This window comes from Neophocaena asiaeorientalis, unplaced genomic scaffold (assembly GCF_003031525.2).
Source record: "Neophocaena asiaeorientalis asiaeorientalis breed wild unplaced genomic scaffold, Neophocaena_asiaeorientalis_V1.1 scaffold234, whole genome shotgun sequence".
NCBI lineage: Eukaryota > Metazoa > Chordata > Mammalia > Artiodactyla > Phocoenidae > Neophocaena > Neophocaena asiaeorientalis.
In genome coordinates this window covers 270,569-291,573 of record NW_020172270.1, presented here as the reverse complement: position 1 = coordinate 291,573, position 21,005 = coordinate 270,569, and the positions used below count along the sequence as shown (strand labels likewise).

The 21,005-nt window shown below is 42.9% G+C and overlaps 1 protein-coding gene across 1 annotated transcript in view; it reads left to right on the top strand.

The window, feature by feature from the left end:
- DCX (doublecortin) overlaps nt 1–21,005 on the top strand; it is a 107,590-nt gene that overhangs the window by 64,851 nt on the left and 21,734 nt on the right. Inside the window, exons 3-4 of the mRNA XM_024762508.1 lie at nt 12,886–12,988; nt 14,951–15,088. Of these exons, the coding sequence (XP_024618276.1) occupies nt 12,886–12,988; nt 14,951–15,088 (241 nt within the window). The remainder of the gene's footprint in view (nt 1–12,885; nt 12,989–14,950; nt 15,089–21,005) is intronic.

Here is a 21,005-nt window from a genome sequence, read left to right as displayed (position 1 = left end):
TTCCTTATCAATTGGACAGTCCATTTTCTTTGTCCTATCCGCAACCAACCACTGAGGAACATTTAGAGGCCATGACTCTCGTGCCTACCGTCTCTCACGAAGTTCGTATCCTTGCTAAATTCCAGCAGCCTGGGAGGCAACTGTTTGATGCACACTCCAGTCTCTGGTTTGCTGTAAATCAGTTTGCACCCCTTTGCTTCCTTTGGACTAAGTTTGCAGAGAATGAGCTTACATCCTTTTGCTTCCCTTGGACTGGAGTCTCAGGAAGCCTGGGAAGGGGGGTACAGTTAAGCCTCTGGGATTCCATGACAGCTGCCAGCATTCTGGCCTTGGTGTCTCTGCTTATTAACCGTGTCCAACCTGGAATGTTTTATAGACTGTCAGAGCTAGAAGATACCTCAGAAATCAACTAGTTCAGAGGTTCTAAACTTAAGACCTATAGATGGGCTTTAGGGAAATCCTTAAACTCCCTATATTATATGCAAAATTAGCTATCTGTGTGCACATATGCATTTTTCTGGGAAGAAAATCCATAGCTTTCATCAAATTCTCAAAAGGGCTTGTAACAGAAAAGAGACCTAGACGTCAAATGGCTCTAGAACAGCATCCTCACCTTACAGCAGAGGAAACTGAGGCCCAGAGAGAAAGCAACTTATCCAAGATTTCACAGTAAGTCAATGGCAGGGTTTAACCTAGAACCAAGGTAGAGGTGAACTCCCCCCGTTTTTTTTTAAAACAAACCTTTCCTTCCTCTACTGAATTCCAAAGCCATACTCCCACTATACTTTGTGCACAGTAGATACCAGATAACTGTTAAATGCAATTGATAACTGCATTGGGCCCTATAAGCACACTTGCTTCTTTTAACTGACCCTACCAAACAGAATCTGGAGCTGCGTGGGGCTCAGGGCCAACCATAGAGCTTAGTGGTGCCAAGGGATCAGGCAGGGTTTTTCCACCCCAGTTCTCTCTGATGAATGGAGTTCTGTCTCGTCCCTGTTTCTCTGAGCCAACTTGTCCCCAGGGCTCTGTGGAGGGGCAGGTGTCGGTCCTGGGCATGGACTCAGCAGTCCAACTCCAGCGCCTCTGCAGCTGTTCTCATCCCTGTGAGGCCCCCAGTGGGAGCTAACACAGAGACTCTCGGAAAATGGCAAAGAAAAGCTAAGGAAAAAACACCCTGGAGCACTGAGGAGTTGCCAGGCTTCTAGGGGAGCTGGCACAGCAAAGCCTTGCTCAGGTTATTAAATCACACTAGCTCCTGGTAAAATAGGGTAAAAAGTCTTATTCCTTCCCATCTTCCCTTCTATGGCCCTCTTTCCCAGGTCATAGGTATTTTCATACTACCCAGAGTCCCCTACTGTATTTCCTTACCTCGGTCTCCTCATGTAGGAAATGAGTACCTTTGCTGTATAGCTTAGGCACCCGGTGTGGCAGAATAAAAGCAGTCTGGAATTCCAGTATCGGCTCTGTAACTAACTAGCAATGTGATCTTTTACAAGTCACTTAATCTTAATGATCTTTCATGCTTCATTAATAAAACATGGGGCTAATGAACCAAATGACGTAATGGAGGTGAGATCACTTGACAAATGCAACACAACAAAAGCTATGTGGGGTTATTATGTCCTTTCACCACTCAAAGAAAAATTATTTTAAAAGTTGAAAAGAATAACCTTGAGGGACAATAGCCCAGCTGAGACCTGGCTGCCTAGATTTCAGTCTAACTGGGTTTTCTGGGGGAAATTCTAGAATGAAGTGGGAAGAAAAGTCACCACTGGCTTTGAGTCTAAGACCAGTGGAAGGAATCAGTTGACAGAAATGTGATTTATTCCTGGAGTTTCACATGATACTTTATTTCCTAGAAACCTATGAGAAGAGCTTCTAAGGACTAGTCACTCTTCACCAGGAAAAGAAGAAGAGAGATCCAATCAGATCTAGTGCTGGAGATCAGAGGGCGTCAGCCTCAACATGACTTGCCATAGGAATAAACTAGCTTGCAGAGGGGCAGAGAATTTCCAGAGGGTGGCGCAAGATAGTGGGAAGAGAATATCAATCCCTCCCTGCACGATCAGCCACTCAACACTGTTTCCTAAGGTACCATGAGGCAAATCACGGTCAGTGCCTTCAAGAAATGCATGCCTTGATGGCTGAAAGAGAGAGAAAGGACAAAACCCGTAGGGTAACTTAGGTGCTTAAAGAAATGGTCTTTAGCTGGGGAGGGGGTGGACGTGTTTTTCAATGCATACAATTAGGAAACAAACAGATCTAGAATTTAGTAAACGAGTCAATCTTCATCTCTTTTGACTTTAGACAATGATCGCTAGTGGTCTAGAATAATCTTATTATACTGTAATATCCTTAACTATGAGACGGTTTTAATTATTATAGTTCTTAAACTCTTCCTACTCTTGTTATTGCTGGTGATAATAAGATTTTTTAAATATTTGACTTTTTAGACTTAGACTTAGTGGAGATACAATGGTGAACAAAACAGAGGAGGGTTCTACTCTCTTGGATCTATGGTGGTGGTGATGGTTCTAGCTTAGATTGGGAGATAAGGAAGACCTCACTGAATAGGTGAAATTGGACTTCTGCTTCTGCAATATGGGAGACTAAGTTTTCTAAAACGTCTTCCTGCTACAATACAACTATATGCTGGATAAATTATAGCAAAATTTTTCTTTACATTTCCCTTTTTTAAACAGCTTTATTGATATATTGATATAATCCACATAATATAAGTTCATCCATTTAGAGTATAATTCAGTGGTTTTGGGTATATTACGTTATTAATGTTTTTAATTAGGGTAAAATATATATTACAAAAAATGTGTCATTTTAACCGTTTCATGTATGCAATTCAGTGGCATTAATTACCTTGGCAATGTTGTTCAACCATCACTACTACCCAGTTCAAGAATTTTTTCATCGTCCTACATAGAAGCTCTGTAATCTTTAAGCAGTAACTCCCCAATCCCCTTTCTCCTAGACTCTGGTAACCTCTAGTCTACTTTGTGTCTCAGTGATGTTGTCTATTCTAGATAGCTCACATAAGTAGAATCCTACAATATTTGTCCTTTTGTGTCTAGTTGATTTCATTTAGCATAATGTTTTCAAGGTCCAATTTGCATGTATCAGAACTGCATTCTTTTGTTTGTTTGTTTTTTGTTGTTGTTTTTTTATGTTTGCGGTACGTGGGCCTCTCACTGTTGTGGCCTCTCCTGTTGCGGAGCACAGGCTCCGGACGCGCAGGCTCAGCGGCCATGGCTCACAGGCCCAGCCGCTCCGCCGCATGTGGGATCCTCCCGGACCGGGGCACGAACCCGTGTCTCCTGCATTGGCAGGCGGACTCTCAACCACTGCGCCACCAGGGAAGCCCAGAACTGCATTCTTTTTGTGGTTGAATTGTATGAATACATTAATACAATGTGACTCGTATGTATATACCACATTTTGTTTATACATTCATCTGTTGGTGGATACTTGGATTGTTTCTACCTTTTGGCTATTGCAAATAATGCCGTAATGGACGTTGCACACAGGTATCTATTTGAGTCACTACTTTCAATTTTTTGGTATATGTACCTAGAAGTAGAATTGCTGGGTCTTTAGGTGTGATATTGTGATTTATACAAAGAAATATATATTTGGTCTTTGTCCCTATTTCTGGCAAAAGAACTCCAAAAACCCTTGGAATTTTCTAAGTGATGAGAGCTATAAAGGTGTTTCTATTATGTCAATGACGTAACTTTTGGAAGGCACCTGAGGATGGGGGCTGGTTGCCAGGAGAATCAACCATGTGATTAAAGGGTTAGAATTTTCAGTCCCACACCCAGACCTCTTGGGAGGGGAGAGGGGCTGGAGATTGAATGGATCGCCAATGGCCAATGATTTAATTAATCATGCCTATATAATCAAACTTCCATGAAAACCCAAAGGAGAGGGTTTGGAGAGCTTCCAGGTTGGTGAACACGTGGAGAGCAAGGGAGATTGACTCAGAGAAAGCATGGACACTCCGTGCCCTTTCCCCATACCTTGCCCTAAGCATCTCTTCCATCTAGCTGTTCCTGATTTATATCCTTTTATAATAAACCAGTAACCTAGTGAGTAAATGGTTTTCTTGAGTTCTGGGAGCCACTCTAGCAAATTAATCAAACTTAAAGAAGAGGTCTTGGGAGCCTCTGATTTATAACCCAACAGTCACAAGTACAGGTGAGAACTGGACTTGTTACCGGCATCTGAAATGGAGGAGCTGGGGGCACTCTTGTGGGACTGAGCCCTTAACCTGTGGGATCTGACACTACACACACACACACACACACACACACACACACAAATACACACTGGAATTGACGACTGGTGTCAATGAAGTGGGATTAGCCCTGGCTCACAGAAACTTGTGGTTTGGAAGAGAAAGGATGAAAGGACAGGAGAATGATGAACCTTTGATTCCTGTGTGGCCACATGGTCACCCACAGTACGAAGCAGCAGCTATGCTGCGATCACTTCCTAAAGGTAAACGTTACCAGTGGAATCTAGTGATGGCTCCAACTCCTGGGGAGTTAATTCACTGGATGCATAAGGAAATGTAAACTGATAAGAGCGAGACAAAATAGTCACTCCCTTGGGTATTGCGATCTATAATAGATAAACTAAAAGAGAATAGTGTGTCAGATTTTGATGCTAGACCAAAAGCAGATTTCAGTGACTCAGAACTTCAGCTGCCTCCCCCCACCCCCCGCCAAGGTAAAAATCGTGCAGGGACAACACAAAGTACATTGTAAGACCTCTGGTTGCCAAGAAGTTAGCGTGGGGAGAGGGCAAAACCAAGAAACTACTGAAACCAGGGAGTGTGGTATATGAATGTCAAGTAGAACACCCCAAAGGAAGCAGCTGATGCTTGTATGCAAGCCACGTAGTACTGGCTTTGTGATGACCGGAATATTCACCTGTTGAATATGCCTGTTATCCAGGGCACTTTCACACGGGCACCCCTTATAATCTCAATGCTGTAAAACATAAAAAACAGTTCTGGAAGCGTTATGGAATTTGCTGCCTCAGCTTCCCCTCAGGGGGTCTTACAGATTCTAATAAAAACATTAGGTTAATTAACAAGGGAATAAGGAGGGGCCGAGGGGAGAGTCACGGGACCCTTCCCAACAAGGTGGAAATGTTGAAATGGTTATGAGAAATAAGGTGAATAAAGCAAATATCAATAGGACTAAAACGAAGAGTAAACGGAGATGGAAGAGTTGTCCCAGCAAGGTGGAAATCTTTAGATGGTTATTAAGAAATGGGGTTAGACATTGATGGGGGTCAAAGTGTCCTCCTGCTGGTTCCCCAACATTAGAGGATCCCAAACAAGTCTGCTCTGTTTACTCCAATTGGAAGAAATTTAACCTCTGATCTATAGCCAGTTGGTCAGAAGTACAGGTAACAACAACCTAGGCTTGTGACTGATCTCTAAAGGGTGGGGGGCAGTCTTGTAGGACTGAACCCTTAACCCGTGGAATCTGATGCTATCTCCAGATAGATAGTGTCAGAACTGAGTCGAATTGTAGGCCACCCTGCTGGTATCCAAGCTTTGCTTATTAGAGGTGTGGAGAAACCACTTCACACATACACACACCCTCCCATGTTAAAACTGGGTCCAGGGACCCAGTTATATGCAATTCTGTGTTTAGTGTTTTGAGGAACCTGCAACAAACATTTCTAAATGTTTTTCTAAGCTTCCGGAAAAGAAGGGCAGGAGAGAGAAGAGGGACCAGAAGTTGAAACTAGAGCAGCAGGCAATACGTAAAGGCCTGAGCTTCCCTGAGGGCAAAACCCATAATCGGAGCCCGGTGCTTTGGATATTATCAGAAGCGCAGGACATGCAAGTGCCAACTAAAGAATGTCACTCATCATCTGGCTCTACAAGGATTGAGTCATTAGCCACTTCAGTTGCTGACCTTCAACCCACCCTGAAAGGAGTTCATGACAGAGATCAAGAAGGAGGTGCTCAGCGCTCTGGGAAAACTGGCAGAACAGGCCTTCAGGTAGATATTTTCAGGAGAAGTTTTTTTTTATGAAACTGGATTCTTGCATCTTTCTATACTTAGAAAAGCACTAAAACCATTAACTAAGCTATCTATCTGTTCCTCGTGACTAGCAGCAACCTTCTACCGAGATGTGTGCTTAGTTGCACGTACCTCCTTCACCAAAATCACATATGTATATATGTGTATAACCCGCCCCCCCCTTACTTCTTGAAAACAATTTCTCAGAGCTGTCTGAGAGGCTGTCTCCTGGGCTATAGTCCTCAGTAAGATACTGAATAAACTTGACTCAAGCTTTTTATGTTGTGCGGGGTTTGGGGTCTTTTTTTTTCAGTTGACACAAGGTCCTTGAAAAGTGAGGGACCCGAAGCTGCAACCTCCGCATTAAGCCAGGACCCTTAAAAGGGGATATACCAAAAACCTACCTGTAAGCTTGTTTGTCTCTGTCATGACTCCAGGTAGGAAACAAAATAAGCAAGAGTACTACTGTTACTGTCGCTGTGTCTGGTGCTACAGACACATCCCAAAGCTTGCTCTGACACGGGTCTGGAATTCAGATTCATACTACTCATGTCACAAGGGGAACCAGAGCTGAAAAAAGGTGCTGCCCCCATAGCGTTAGTGTCCCCTGGCACCTGGCAGAAACAAATTCATGTCTTTTTCAGAGAAAAGCATCCCCAGCCTAGACCCCTGAGGATTCCCAAAGATTTAATGTAATCAAATATGAGCTCATAATTTTAAAAATTATCAAACACAAAAGGAAACAAGTCACCATGAGGGAGAATTAGCAGGAACAACAGGTTTGGATTCTCAAGGACATAAGATATTACAACGATCAGATAAGGACCTAAAATAACTTAGTATGGATTATTTAAATAAACCAAACATGTAACCAAAATGGGATAAGAAAAAGAGACTATCAGCTATGACCAGGCAAATTTGGGTAAAACAATGAGATAGAATTTCTAAAAGTCAAAATTATTATCATTGAAATTCGAAGCTCTTTGAGTGGGTCAAACAGCAAATTAGATACATCTGAAGAAAGAAAGAGCAAAGTGGCAGATTTGAAGATGTTTTCCAGAATGTAGCCCTAAGAGATAAGAAGATGGAAAATATGAAGGTGAGACTGAGATACGGAAGATAGAGTGGGAAGGTCAAACGTGTTCCTAATTTTCAAATGACCCCAGAGAAATGGTGTAACGAGAAATGGTGATCAAATAGACTGGTAAATATATATGTAGATAAACTTAAGTAATATTAACTATATAAAATAATTAAAATAATAATGACTAATTTGTGGGGTTAAATAAAAGATCTGAAATTCTAAGCAACAGTGGCATGTAAATTGAGGGTTGCTCAGACTTAAATACAGCATGTGGTACTTTATTTTATTTTTGTTGCTGTTGTTGTTTGGGGGTTTTTGTTTTTGGCCATGCCGTGCAGCTTACGGGATCTTAGTTTCCTGACCAGGAATTGAACCTGGGCCCCCAGCAGTGGACGCACGGAGTTCTAACCACTGGACCACCGGGGACGTCCCCCAGTATGTGGTGAAGATTTGATGGGGAAGACGTAAGCTAGGCCTGTGACTCTGGGAAGAGTACTTTCTATGTAGAGGGAGCTGCAAGAGTGAGGCTCTGAAGCACGAAAGGTCTTGATGTGTTTGAGAAGCAGAAAGAAGGCCAGTGTGACTGGAGCTAGCTAGCATATGTGGCATAAGAGATTGGATAATATACAGGCAAGATAGAAAGTGGATTTTATTCTGCCTCTGGTTAACGGGCTTTGGAGGGTTTTTAGCGGAAGAGTGATATGCGAGTGTATGTGTAGGGGTGGACTTGGGACGAGGAGGGTGACAATGGACAAGATAAAATGTGACTTCTAGTAAAAAAAAAACATGACTCCCAGATTTCTGGTTTGGGCAGCTGGCGGAATTGTGGTACCAGTGACTGAGATGAGGAAAGTTGGAGGGAAGTGGGATTTGGAGAGGGAGCAGTAAGAGTTTGGTTTGGGGCATATTAAATCCGGGATGCCCGTCAGATGACCAAATGGAGCTGTCAAGCAGGTAGGTGAATACAGGAGTCTAGAGATAGGAAACATTGTCTCCGCTCACCACGCCAACCCTGCGCCAGCCTGTGACCGGAGCCCATCCAGGGCAGGCAGGCAGGAAATGTTTCAGAATGAGAGTAGCAGTAACTTTTAGAAAAAGCCTCATCCGTAATGTTTACTGAATCTTTCATGAACTCATTTTGCAAAGCTTGCCAGCCACACTAAGGGCAGGGCGCACTGTTGGCAAGACGGGGAAATCAGTGTGGTTTTGTCTTCCTTGCCACAAGGTTCCCTCTTCTGCGCCCCTGGGGCCACTCCTCTCCCCATAGACACTCTCTGCCCTTCCCTTCACCCTGAATTCCACCAGTAGACAGCTGTATGTTTTGTCTGTGCAGAAGGCTGGCAGATGGGTCCGGGCAGTTGTGCTATAGAGAGTTAGAATCTCTGTGACTATAGTCAACAAGATGCGGTTCTTCTTCCAGAAGAACCATAGTTCCTTTGCCATAGCAAGTGTTTTATGAATGAATATCAGTGGAATTGAACTTTCAATGAAAGTATTTTGCACGTTGGAAGTGAGTCTCATAGATATACAAGCAAGACCTTACTTAAATTTCTTTCTGAACAGTTAGACAGTGAAATATAGAATCTACCAGCAGCAGACACGTATGAGAACTCACTGCCAGCGTCTGTAATATGTGGGTGGAGAATCTAATCAAGCTTAAATCAAATCACAGAGTGAATTTGCCATTTGCAGCTAATGGACTGCCACACACAGTGATCTGTTGTCTCTCTTTCCCCATTTGTAGTTCGACATTTAAGCCGCTGGATGGTCCATATAATCTATTGTTCGCTCTAATGCATAACCGAGCTAGCTTCCCTTCCCCCAACTCATGCTGTTATTTTTTTTAAAGGGAGAACATTGAGTAAACGGCTCAGTGTTCACCTGAGTTGATTGACTTTATTTTGTGGGGGCATTTGATTAATTACAAAGATGGGTGTCATGCTTTTGTGTTTTCTCCTCTGACTTAAATACCCAAGTGTGTTTCAAACAAAAGCTGATGTCAGCAAGACCCTTGATCTCTGAGGATGCTGTAAGTGGTATCATAATGATTATTATTTTTACCACTTCCGTTGCCACCTCATGGCAGAAATTTTACCACAAAAAAATGGTTTGCAAAATTATATATTTGCAACGTAACCTAAGGTGGATTTTGTATCGTGTTAACTGAGTGGGATTTTAAAAAGCAGATGCGAGTGTGAGTTTCATTTGGAAATTATGCCTTACACTCCATTCTTTTTCTTTTCCTTCTTCCTCTTTCTTCCTTTCCTCCTCCTTCCCCTCGTCCTTGCCTTCCTTCTCTACTGCATACTCAGTTACGGTAATGAATAGGAGTCTTCTCATCCATAGATTTAAAATGTGATCCATAAAGATGTTATCTTTTTTGAGTCCAATAAAATGTTCTAATGTGTATCAGGCATTGATGAGGACAAAAGGTGACTCTCCTGCCTAAGCTGTATACAAGCCTTTGAAATCAGGGATTAGGAAGGCACGTTCTCTCAGGCAATTGAATTGTTTTGTCCCGAATTGAATCGGGACACCTGAGTGCTAGTCTCAACTGTGCCATGATCCATCTGTGTATCCTTCAGCCACTTTGACATTCTGTGTTTTGGGTTCCTCGTGTTTAAGACGGAGGGCTTTCTATTTTCCCAGCTCTGTAACAAAGCAGGGGAGGGCTGCTGTGTCTCAGCATCCAAGGCATTTGGGAAACCTGGGTATCCACATGCACAATATGAATTTGTCTACATTTGGGAACCAGTAACATGTGGGGTGGGATCACACAAGAAACCTGATGCTGAACAGCTGGATTGCAAAATGAATGTGTTTGAAGCCAGCCACACCACTGTGAATTTGTCAGAAGCATAGGGGCTTTGCCTTTCTTAGAAGCTCCCCAGAGAAGGGGTTATCCAAAGGCTTTTCCCAAAGCCTGGGCGGGGGCAGAGAGGCTTGGAGTTGGAGGAGGGTGGGTCATTGTAACAGCAACCCCCAGAGCATAATTCAAAAAGAGTCATGTATCACAGTGTTCATTGCAGCAATCTGTCACTGCCATGGCTGCTTTCGAGCTTTTGTTTTTTCTTCTTGGGAAGTGATTTCCACAAATACCTCCAAAATTAATGGTCTGGTACCTTTGGGGGAAGGGTTGCTGTTTGAAGTATTTACTAAATTCCTTCTATGACCAGTGGTTGGTTGAGGTTTTCTATTTCTTTTTGAGCTAATTTCTTTATTTATGTTTTCCTTTAAAAAGATCCATTTCATCTGTTTTCAAACTAATTGTCATAGTTATGCAAATGATAACTTCTGAATTCACAGTCATTGCTCCTTTCTTGTTCCTAAATTTATATATTCGTGTTACCTTTCAAAACCTTTGAATGCTAGGTCCTATTGTCTGCCGCTATTGATTTCTTCTTTCTTGTTTCTACTTTTCTGCCTTTGTATAGCCTTACAAAGCCTCCTTCTTATTTTCTTTACATTCAGTTGAGGCAAAAACAGCCCTGGCTAAATTCTCACTATGCGATTAAGTGCTCTACCAGGAACCACAGGAAGATATATAGGGAGCGATAAACTTGGTCTTTACATTCAGGAGAGCTGTGATTTAATGGGAAGGACTAGGTGAGTATTCATGAAAATACAGGCAGGTTTTGAAACAGAGTGCTAAATGCTAGAGACCACTAGTGGAGGGATGCCCAAGGGAGGGGCTTCCCTCACTCATGACCGAAACTAAATGAAGCCAGTCAGAGTCAGGGGCAACCTCAAACACAGAGCATGGCAGAGATCTTCAGGGTCAAGAGGTGGCAAGGGATAAACAATTCAGCGGCACACAATGTATCATAGTTAGGGGCTCCAAATTGTATTGGTCCAAGATGTCAGTGGGCGTCTGCAGAAGGGTTCAAAGCCATGTATGTAGCCTCTGTCGTTGGATCCACTACCAGGGCAATATGCAGGCTGCTTATTGAACTAACATGCCAGTTAGTGACTGGGTCACTTGGAGGTGGTACTAAATAGCTCGCAAGGCACCTGCAGATACTCCTAGCACTCATGACATGATACTGAAATGTTCTGTTGCAGTGTATCTCATTCCATCAGATTATGAGCTCCATGAAGTCGTGGCCCGAGTCTTACTCATCTTTGCCTCCCCAGTGCCTGAACCATATGTATAGTGCTTTGTATTACCGAGTGGCTAAAAGCACAGGCTTTGGCGTCACATCGATCTGCACTTATTTGGCTTCATCGCTTTCCACCTGAGTAAATTTACTTATTGTCTCCGGACCTCAGTTTTCTCATCTGTAAAATAGCGATGACAATAATGTCAACGTCTAGGAATCGTTGTGAGAGTAAAATGGGATGACAGATTTGGAAGTAAGTAAGCATTCAATTAGTGGTAGCTCTGTTTGTTATTACATGATTGTGGAATGAATGGGTGAGGATGAGTGGGCTGAAGAAGGATGGTGGCCTATTTGATGAGGTCAGGACCCGGGGATGGGAAGAGGCTTAATAGGGGTGAACCCAGCAGCCCTCCAAGTCTCCCTCTCTTCCCTTGGCATCCTTTGGGTGATTGGGAGGCTGAGACAATGCGGATAATGTTTAAGCATCCCTTGCTCTGTGTAAGGCTTGCAATCATCTTGGCTGGGGGAACAGGGATTGAATAGACCCTGGGTGGGTGATGATGTTATTAATACAAACATTTTTCAAATGTAACATATTGATCTCTGCACCCAGTTGTTAGTTTGTGAGCACGGTGCCTTTGGAAAGTCATTACTAGAAGCTTGAATGGGTAGCTTAGAACAATTAGAAGCTTTGAACACTTTCAAGCTGAGGATTGGGATAAGAATGTTTTGACTCTGGGCTTCTCTGGTGGCGCAGTGGTTGAGAGTCCGCCTGTGGTTTCTCCTGGCCCTTCCCTGGTGTGCTGGACTAATTATCAAATGTAATTAGGAAAGCTGAGAGGTGGGGAGACTGCAGGAGCAGCATACTTTCCCAGGGACCCTCATTTCTTTGTGCAGAAAAGGAGTTGGGGAGGACTGTCTGTTGTGGACAAGCCGCAATGCATAGGGCACTAGAGGGCGGGAAGGGTCCTGGGAACACGACTTTTCCAGCAGACCCTCAAGCCTTCAGGGACCCATTGCTCTTGAATAAATTTTAAGTGGTTAGGACGGTTTTCCCCTCCTTCTTTTTCAGGGAGGAATGGTATTCTGGGCTACTACCAGGTGCTCAGTTCACTTTTAGCAAAAAGTCCAATTTTTGTGGGTCCAAAGCGGTTAAAAACTGGTGCCCTTCTTCAAAACTCGTGAAGATAGAGAGAGGGACTTCCACGTCTCGGTCAGCCAGAGTCTGTCCATCTCAGGTTGCAGAAGGTCTTTCTCATCTTCCTTGGCCTACACCCCTGCCCCCAGACTTGGGCTAGCAGCACTCTTGTCTGAGACTCTGAGGAAAGGTGACATTTGTAGGGTCCTCTGCTTGCTGACTTCAATTCAGAGGGGAACATTCCATTTGGACATGGTCTTGAAGTTACTCTTGGTGAAATGGAAACAAGATACCACACACGCGACATGGAAGGAAAATGGCACTCAGTATATCTTTACTCACGAGGGGCGGTGGTGCAGACTGTGAGCCTGGTATTTTGAGAAAGAGGAGATCCCTGGGGGCTAAAATGTGAAACTTTTTTCCCGTGCCAACATGTCATGAAGTTCATTGTCACAAGACCATCACATATCAAGTCAATGTTTCCTGTTTCCGCCTTCTCTGTAGGTAACCTGTCTCCATGATTTCTTTGGTGATGACGACGTGTTTATCGCCTGCGGTCCTGAAAAATTTCGTTACGCTCAAGATGACTTTTCTCTGGATGAAAATGGTAAGGACAACCACTGAATTTTATTGTTCCATTGTTCTCGCTCCTTCTATCCCTTAGGATTTCCATGGGCTTATATGGCCTGGAAAACATCCATGCATGGTCCCTTTCTCTTGTATAGTTGGATACATGAGTCTCTAAGTGAAAGTTGATTGCATATCTCAGATGTTTGGCCTCCAGACTCAATAAAACTCACTACCTGCCCCAATAGTGACCATATTTCTTGACCCGTATATTATGTCACATGGGCTGACAGGCTCAATCAGACCACGGTAAGGAACATTTGGATTCAGAGCTTGAATATTGTATGCATATGTTTTTTTTTCTAGTCAACATCCTCCAGCTATTTGGCCCATGTTGATGGTTCCATTTTAGAAATATTTTCCACTGTGTTGTTAGTGTCAAACATTTTCCCTCTTCCCACCTTCTGGCTTGTTGCCCCATTCCCCCTGATTTGTGGCTCAAGATTCCAGAAGATTGTTAATTTCAGGAAGGAGGTGAACATCTGCCCATCTCCCTTTGCTTGAGTCCAAGCTCCACGTGTAAGTTCACGGTGAATTAGCTCACACAGCCACAGGACTAGGGTATGATCCCGATGGAAAGACACATTCAAAACATATTTCCCAATAATGAGGAATAAAGTGTGGGAAAAAACAAATCAAGTTTTACTAATATAGAGTTTACAGACAACTCAAGTGACAGGGACCCTGAAAGGGGTGGCATTTCTGCTGTGTTCACTTTGAGAAGAGGCAAATGACCGGAAAATAGCTAAACAAATCTCGGGCTGTGTCCAGTTTCCTGTATCTTCTACCTCTTCGGCTCTGGACAGTAATCACTAAAGTTTATCAATCAAAACGAGAAGTAGAACAAACAAAAATGAGCTTTCTGCTTAACTCCGTTTCCTGAAAAACTTAATTTACCAGAAAAGACCTAATCTTTCTGAGTAACTGATATTTTCAATGTATCTTTAAGTAGAAGGTGACAAGGAGGTGTCCAATGAAGAGACAGCCCTGTGCCTAGCTGTTTGGTTCCACTTTGAGCATGATCACGTGAGGTTGGGGAAAGTATAGTGGAAAGAGCTCTAGACTGGGACTCAGGAGACTTGACTGCTCATCCGTATTCTGCTGTTTTCTTCCTTTGTGACCCTAAGCAAGAGGCTTAAGCTCTTTGTATTCTCATCAACAAAATGAGTATAATAATCAGCGCCCCCAAATTACCATTGTAGGGATGCTGAGTGACCTGCATTAGAAAGGGTGCTCTGAACGTGTCAGATTGGGGTCGGGGAAGTAGCAGGAACGTTTGGCAGACTCTCCTACACACCCAGGAGCTTTCTGTAAGTTCTCAGTGGCGTGGTCACTGCCGGTCCATTTATTCATTAAACCAGCACAGCAGATTATGATAACATGCATTGAAAATCGAAAAGAACTCTGTAAATGCAAGATGGTGGTGGTGGTGGTAGTGCTTATTTATAAAATGGCATGACGTCCTTAATATGCCTATTACAATACGTGGCATGCGATGAATAATAAATAATAGCTCCCTCCCCCTCCTTTAAATTACTCATGAATGTTTCATCTGCGTGGCTGCAGCCTCTGAGCTGTCAGTCTCTTCTCCAAGGAAATTAATTAATTATGTCAACAGGTGCTATTCTGAGACATGACTGGGTTATCCAAAAGTGATTGAGTTGGCTATTGAATTACCTGCCCGAACTGCTTTTCTACTCCTTCCCTTGTTTCCATGATTCAGGAATTGAGACACCTGGCTTAGCCCAGGTGACTTCTGAAAGTTTCTCCCATGCCTCCCTCTCCAGAGCCATCGTTCCTTCAAACAATGAGAACCATGTTGTAGTCCTGAGCCCTAAGGTGCTTTGGTATGTGGTGCTTATAGCAGTTTCCAGAGGTTGGTAAGATGCTGAGTCTTGGTTCTCCCCGGCTCTACTAAGCTGTCTGTGTCCTTTTCCACCAGAATGCCGAGTCATGAAGGGAAACCCATCAGCCACAGCTGGCCCAAAGGCATCCCCAACACCTCAGAAGAGTTCAGCCAAGAGCCCTGGCCCCATGCGCCGGAGCAAGTCTCCAGCTGACTCAGGTAACGACCAAGACGGTGAGTGCTCTTCTCCTAACTGTGCACGCTGACTTCATTTACAGAGGCCAGTACCCTCTGCATGCAGAGGAATGAGTTCCTCACGAACACCATTTGTGTCTCCATGAGACCAATTCTATCAGTTCAGAGACTAACCAGTTCAACTTGTTTGGAGTCATGGAGACACAGCTGCAACACCGATTCTACTCAAATGGATGCAGACCAGAAATCTGACCCACTTGCCATGCCTGCTGTAATGCTGTTTGTCATGGTTGTGTTCATTGCCATCATTCTCAACGTCATCCAGCCAATGCACAGTCAGTGAAATAATCAAGTCAAACGTAAATTTGAGATAGAAAATCAGAATCAAAAACAAAATGTAGAAAAAGAAGCCACCTCCCTCAAAGTGTCAACATGGTGGATGCCCTTGAGCTTCAAATTTGACTTTGAATTTTTTTAGAAGTCAAAACCAAAAGAGAAACAAAATAAATTGCATCATTCTCACAGGAGTAAAGGCCATACAGGCTAGGCTCTGAAAGGAAATAAAGGCATTTGTCATAGAGGATTTTATTTAGTGGATAGTGAGCAATCTAAAAAATGTGGTCTAGGGATCACTGCTGACCCTTGAACTATTTATCAGTGTGTGATGAGATTAGGAGCTTGTGGAGGCGTAAATCATGCCACTGAGCAAACCATTTACTTCACAGCATGATTTTACTGATAAAGGCAGCAGAGTGCTGGTTTACATTGTGGTACGAGGTCTCGCACCCATAGCTTGAGTGGCACTGATCTAAAAGGCAAAAGGGCAGAGAAGGCCAAGTTTAGAAGCTTAATAGACTCATGCACAGACAATTTGAGTCCTTCATGGTAAAGAAATTATATGCTCCAGAAGATTTACTCATTTGTCCTCCCAAAGCTCAGGGTTCACCATGAGAATAATTCTAGCCTGAGAGCCTTGGGGCAGAGAGCAAAAGCACTCTTTATCGCTTCTTCAATTTGAGGCAGCTTGAGCAGCCTATTGGCTATGAAATGCCCGTGGCCTGGAAAAAAAGCCCGTCCTGCTGGCCTCACACTACCATGCCTATCACTGGCCATCTCTTTATTCTCAAGCAGAAGGAACTCAACTGTGAAGAGGCAGCTCAGGCTTTTCATGCTTTCATCTCTTTGCATACCCTGTTCTCCCGCACCTGGAATGCCATCCCTCAAACCTGCCACTCTTCTTTGCTTGAAAACTCCTACTCATCCTTCAACACCTCAAATAGAAATAGTTGTTCCATTCACCGTAACATCATAGCACGGTATTCATATCTCTGGGGTAATATTCACCACAACCGTGTTGTAAAGTATGTATTTACTTGTATGTATTTACTTCATCAACTAAATGCTGGTTCCCTCAAGGGCAAGGTGTCATGTTCATTTCTGTATCCTCAGTGCTGAGCACAGTACCTGGGTCCTAGTAGATGCTCAAATAATGCTTGTGAATGAATAGATGCATAAGAGCACCTATTTCACCCAGCATGGTACTAGAGACCCAATAAGCATGTAGGTGATATTTGCGGAAGGAATAAAAAATGCACGTGTTTGGTGATATTTTGATTAAGCGTACAGAACAGCACATGAATCTATCTAAGCAAACTCATATTGTTCAAACTACAAAGACCTAGAGTTTAGCACTTGGATTGAGAATGAAATCGTTTATAAGGTTCTAAGCAGGGCCTTGCCCGAAAAATGGACTTTAAACAGTTGATCAAGATTCCTAAAGTCTGGCAATAACCACTTAGCTGATCATTTTTTCAGAAGTATCACTGGCTATTTCTGGGATTTCTAACCTGTATTACTCATCTCTTGCTATAAAACAAATTACTCTGAAACATAGTAGCTTAAAACAACAAACATTTTTTTTGTCTCACAGTTTCTGTGGGTCAGGAATCCTGGGGTGGCTTAGTTGGGTGGTTGTGTCCAGCTCAGAATCTCTCATGTAGTTGAGGTCAAGGTATTAGTAGGGGCTATAGTCATCTGAAGGCTCAACTGGGACTGTAGGATCCACTTCCAAGATGGCCATTGGCAGGATCTTCCCCACAGACAGCAATTCAAGAGGGTGAATAAGGAAGAAGATGTGGTGCCTTTTATGATCTACTCTCCAAAGCTACACACTGTCACTTCTGTTTTAGTCTATTCGTTAGAAGCGGTCACTAAGGCCAGCCCACATTCAAGGGGAGGGGAAGAAGGCTCCATTTCTGGAAGGGAGGAATATCAAAGAATCTGTGGACCTAGTTTTAAACCATCACCTAACCCATTAGTTAGAAAGGCTGGAGTGGTAGCAGTTTGAAGTAAATCGATTCTCTTTGCAGCCTGTATCCAATTGGATTACCCAGAACACGTGAACCCAACCGCCTGTAATTAAACACAGTTTAAACCTGTGTCAAATAATTGATCTCCAGCATACTACATGCAGAATTACCCTTCTAAAATGTATGCACTTCACTGATTCTAAGATGTTGGAGACAGAGAAGGAATGCATTAGGACTCAATGAATATGTGTCAAATTGAAAGGAGTTATAATAGATCCCAACCTAGGCTTAGGCAGGCAAGATCTGTTCTTATTCCTTCAGACCTCCCTTGCTAAAAGAAGGAATGAGGATGTATTCACACACACAAGGTAAACAAAGTAACCAATTTGAGGTAGGAAAACGGGACCTTACTTTGGCAGATATCAGAATTACAAGCAGCCCCAGTTTCCTACCAGTAAAAAATCTAAAGTGTTATCCTCAGTAGAGAGAATTTAAATCTTCATTTCAGATAGTCCATGAACATAAATGAAGTCAAACTCTAGTCTAGCCAACCTTCATGGCAATTTCCGGAACATTTGAGCTTATCTTAGATGATGTATTTAGAGCCTCCACGTGATTTCAGCCCCAAAGGGTAAAAGGATTCACGTAACACAACCTTGGCCATGCCATGGGAGTTTAGGGCCAAGTCTAGGACATCCACTCAGTGAACATTGCACAGGGCCAAAGCTGGTCTCAGGCAAACGGGACTTTCGGTAAGGTTCAGATTTGACATACCCATTTTCCCTTTTCCACCCCCTCCTCACTCAGGACCATCTCAAGCTGGGAGGTGTAGGGAGATAGGATATGGAAGAGGAGGGAGAGACATCTCTCTAGGAAAACCCAATTATACCACTTCCCAGCTTTGTGACTTGGGACAAGTTTCTTACCTTGTCTAAGACTTGGTTTCCATTTTGGATAAGGCAGAATTTGCATGTCTAGACAAAAATCATTTTCCATTGTCACCGGTGATTTCCAGGGTTGTAAAATAGCTTCCACAGAATCAGAATCAGGTAACAAGAAGGGTGAGCTATAGACAATGCAGAGTTTTGCATTAGCATAAATTTCTCCTTACAGACATAAAGAAAGAATCGTTCCATAAAGTATCAAGGTTTTCTGAGCTGTTAGCAAGAGACATATACAGATGAATATACATTTAACCAAAGAATAATGGCAATGTGTGGGGCTGAAATTCTTTGTTCTTTTGTAGTACATGGTAGTACCACCCTGTTTCCATTCTGTGTCGGTCTGTCTTAGATCTGAGACTTGCGGATGGATCCACATTTCTTCATTCAACCTGAGCGACTAAAGGTTGTGGAAGATAGGCCATTTCCAGGGAACCTTAACTACCTTCCTTTGATGGCAGACGAAAGCCAAAAATCTTCCTCTTTAGCCGGGATTCAAACCAAATGAAACATTGGCTCAGTTCAGGTTCAGTTAAAGGAATGTTTTGATGTTCTAGTTCATCAGAAAATATATAGGTTTGTTTCTGGTTTGAACAAGTTTGCTAGCTTTTCAAATAAATATATATTATATATATAATATATGTATATATAATATATATGTATTTGGTCCAGTTCATGGTTCAGATAATATCTGGGTTCAGTTTGACTTGAGGCTCAGGAAATTGATGCCATTTGGTCTGTAATTTGCGTCATAATTTGATTCTTTGTTCCTTATTCCTTAAGGTGTCTCTTTCCCAATTCTGCCCATGAATAAATCAAAGTCCTTCTACTTTATTCCCTTCAAGTTCAGTCCCTACTCCTGCCAGTACCGAGTTTGCCCCCAAAGGGAATGTCTGTTGCTAAGCCCTAAACTTGAGTTAAGGAAGGATTTGATTGTCTATACAGTATTGCTATAAGGAGCTCTCATTCTCGCTGGGCAGAGCTGACAGACTCTGAGAATCCAAGTCCCATTAGCCAGGTTTGTCTTTAAAGTAGGGCAAGGGATTGTGTGGTAAGCAGATGAAACCTGAGCCCGGAAGGCTCCTGTGGAATGTTTGAAGGAAGTTTGTGCAGTGCTCCCTTTTGATTAACCTAGGACTTGCCATTTGATGGGCAAAGGTAAGCCTGGCTTCAGAACGAAAGGAAGACATTTCTGTGTCTCTCTACTTCCATTTTAGCCATTAATGTGTTAATTTTTCTCTGTATGCAGCTACCCCCCAATTGAATTGAATTGAATTGAATTGAATTAAAAGGACAAAGTCAGCTAGTTGCTGGGAAGGAATCTTTTCTTTTTCTTTCTGTTGTTTTTTTTTTTTTTAAAGGAGCCTCCAAGGAAGCTAATTCCCACTTGAGAGGATTGTAATGTGATCATTAGTTTGCCATTCTTCAATAGTATATCATTGTTGCAGCAACCCGATGTTCTGCACCCTCCTTCCCCCAACCTATGTGCACCTATTCCTGAAAGTCAAATCTTCCCTGTTCCCAAACGCCCAAGAATGAATGTCTTCTCTACCAAAATACATAGCTTTTGAAAGGGGAGGTCAAGGGCCACAAAACGGCCAGGTGAGGGTGCCCATGGGAGAATAGTATCCGGGAGTCCTCTTCTGAACCAAAGACGCTGCTTTGGGTTGCCTAAGATGGAGGGACCTGGATGTTCTGACCTTCCTGAATGTGACTGTCTGGATGTACCAGCTCGGTCTAATAAAAATATAATGACAGCCACAAACGCAAGCCTTGTATGTAATTTTAAATTTTCTAGTAGCCACAGTTACGCTCAAAGAAACAGGTGAAATTAGCTTTGAAAATGTATTTTATTTTACTGAATATATCTGAAATCTTATCACTTCATCATGTAACCAATGTAAGAAATTGTTGAGATATTTTACATTTGTTGAAATGGGACTGTATTTTACACTTACAGCACATCTCAATTCTGACTAGCCACACTTCAGATGCTCACTAGCCATATGTGACTAGTAGACAGCACAATACCCTTCTTCTGCATCTGAGAGAAGTTCCAGATAATGATCTTTTACATGAAGTAAATGCTCTGCATTTTGCAAAATATTTCCAAACCTGTCATCTCAGTTGTCACTCATAAAAGCACCATGGCTTAAATTGGGAAAGGAAAATTATCCAGTTTTTTTTAGATTGGAGAACTAAGATATAAAGAGGTTCAGTAAATCTTTCAGTCTTCCCGATATCTATTTAGTACTCAAGAACGAGAGCCCAGCTCTCCTGACTCCCAGGTAGGCAGTCCTTGCATTGTCCTTAAATCAGGGTGTAGAAGCTCCAGAGCGGTGAATAAACAGTCTCCGTTGCATGGTCCTTGCTTCTCTGCTTCCTTCCACCTTCCCCCACCTCCAGGCAAGGGATGTGGAGAGACTGGGAGAGGGGGGTGGTATCTGTGTCATTCTCCTTGTGCAGCATAGAGCAAGCCATGAGTAATTAAGCACCTTTGTTTCCAGTGCCCAGTCCTAGACAATCCATCAGCCTCCCCTACAGTCAGTCCAAGGGGAAGTGGTGCCCTTGGCGAAGCTATGGGAAGAGAAAAACTTGCCTTGCCTCCTCCCCCACTCTGATTCTTTCTAAAACCACAGCTTACGTCTAGTTTAAGTGGAAGAACTGTCCTATATATAAGGCAACTTTTCCATTGCCGTTGGAGAG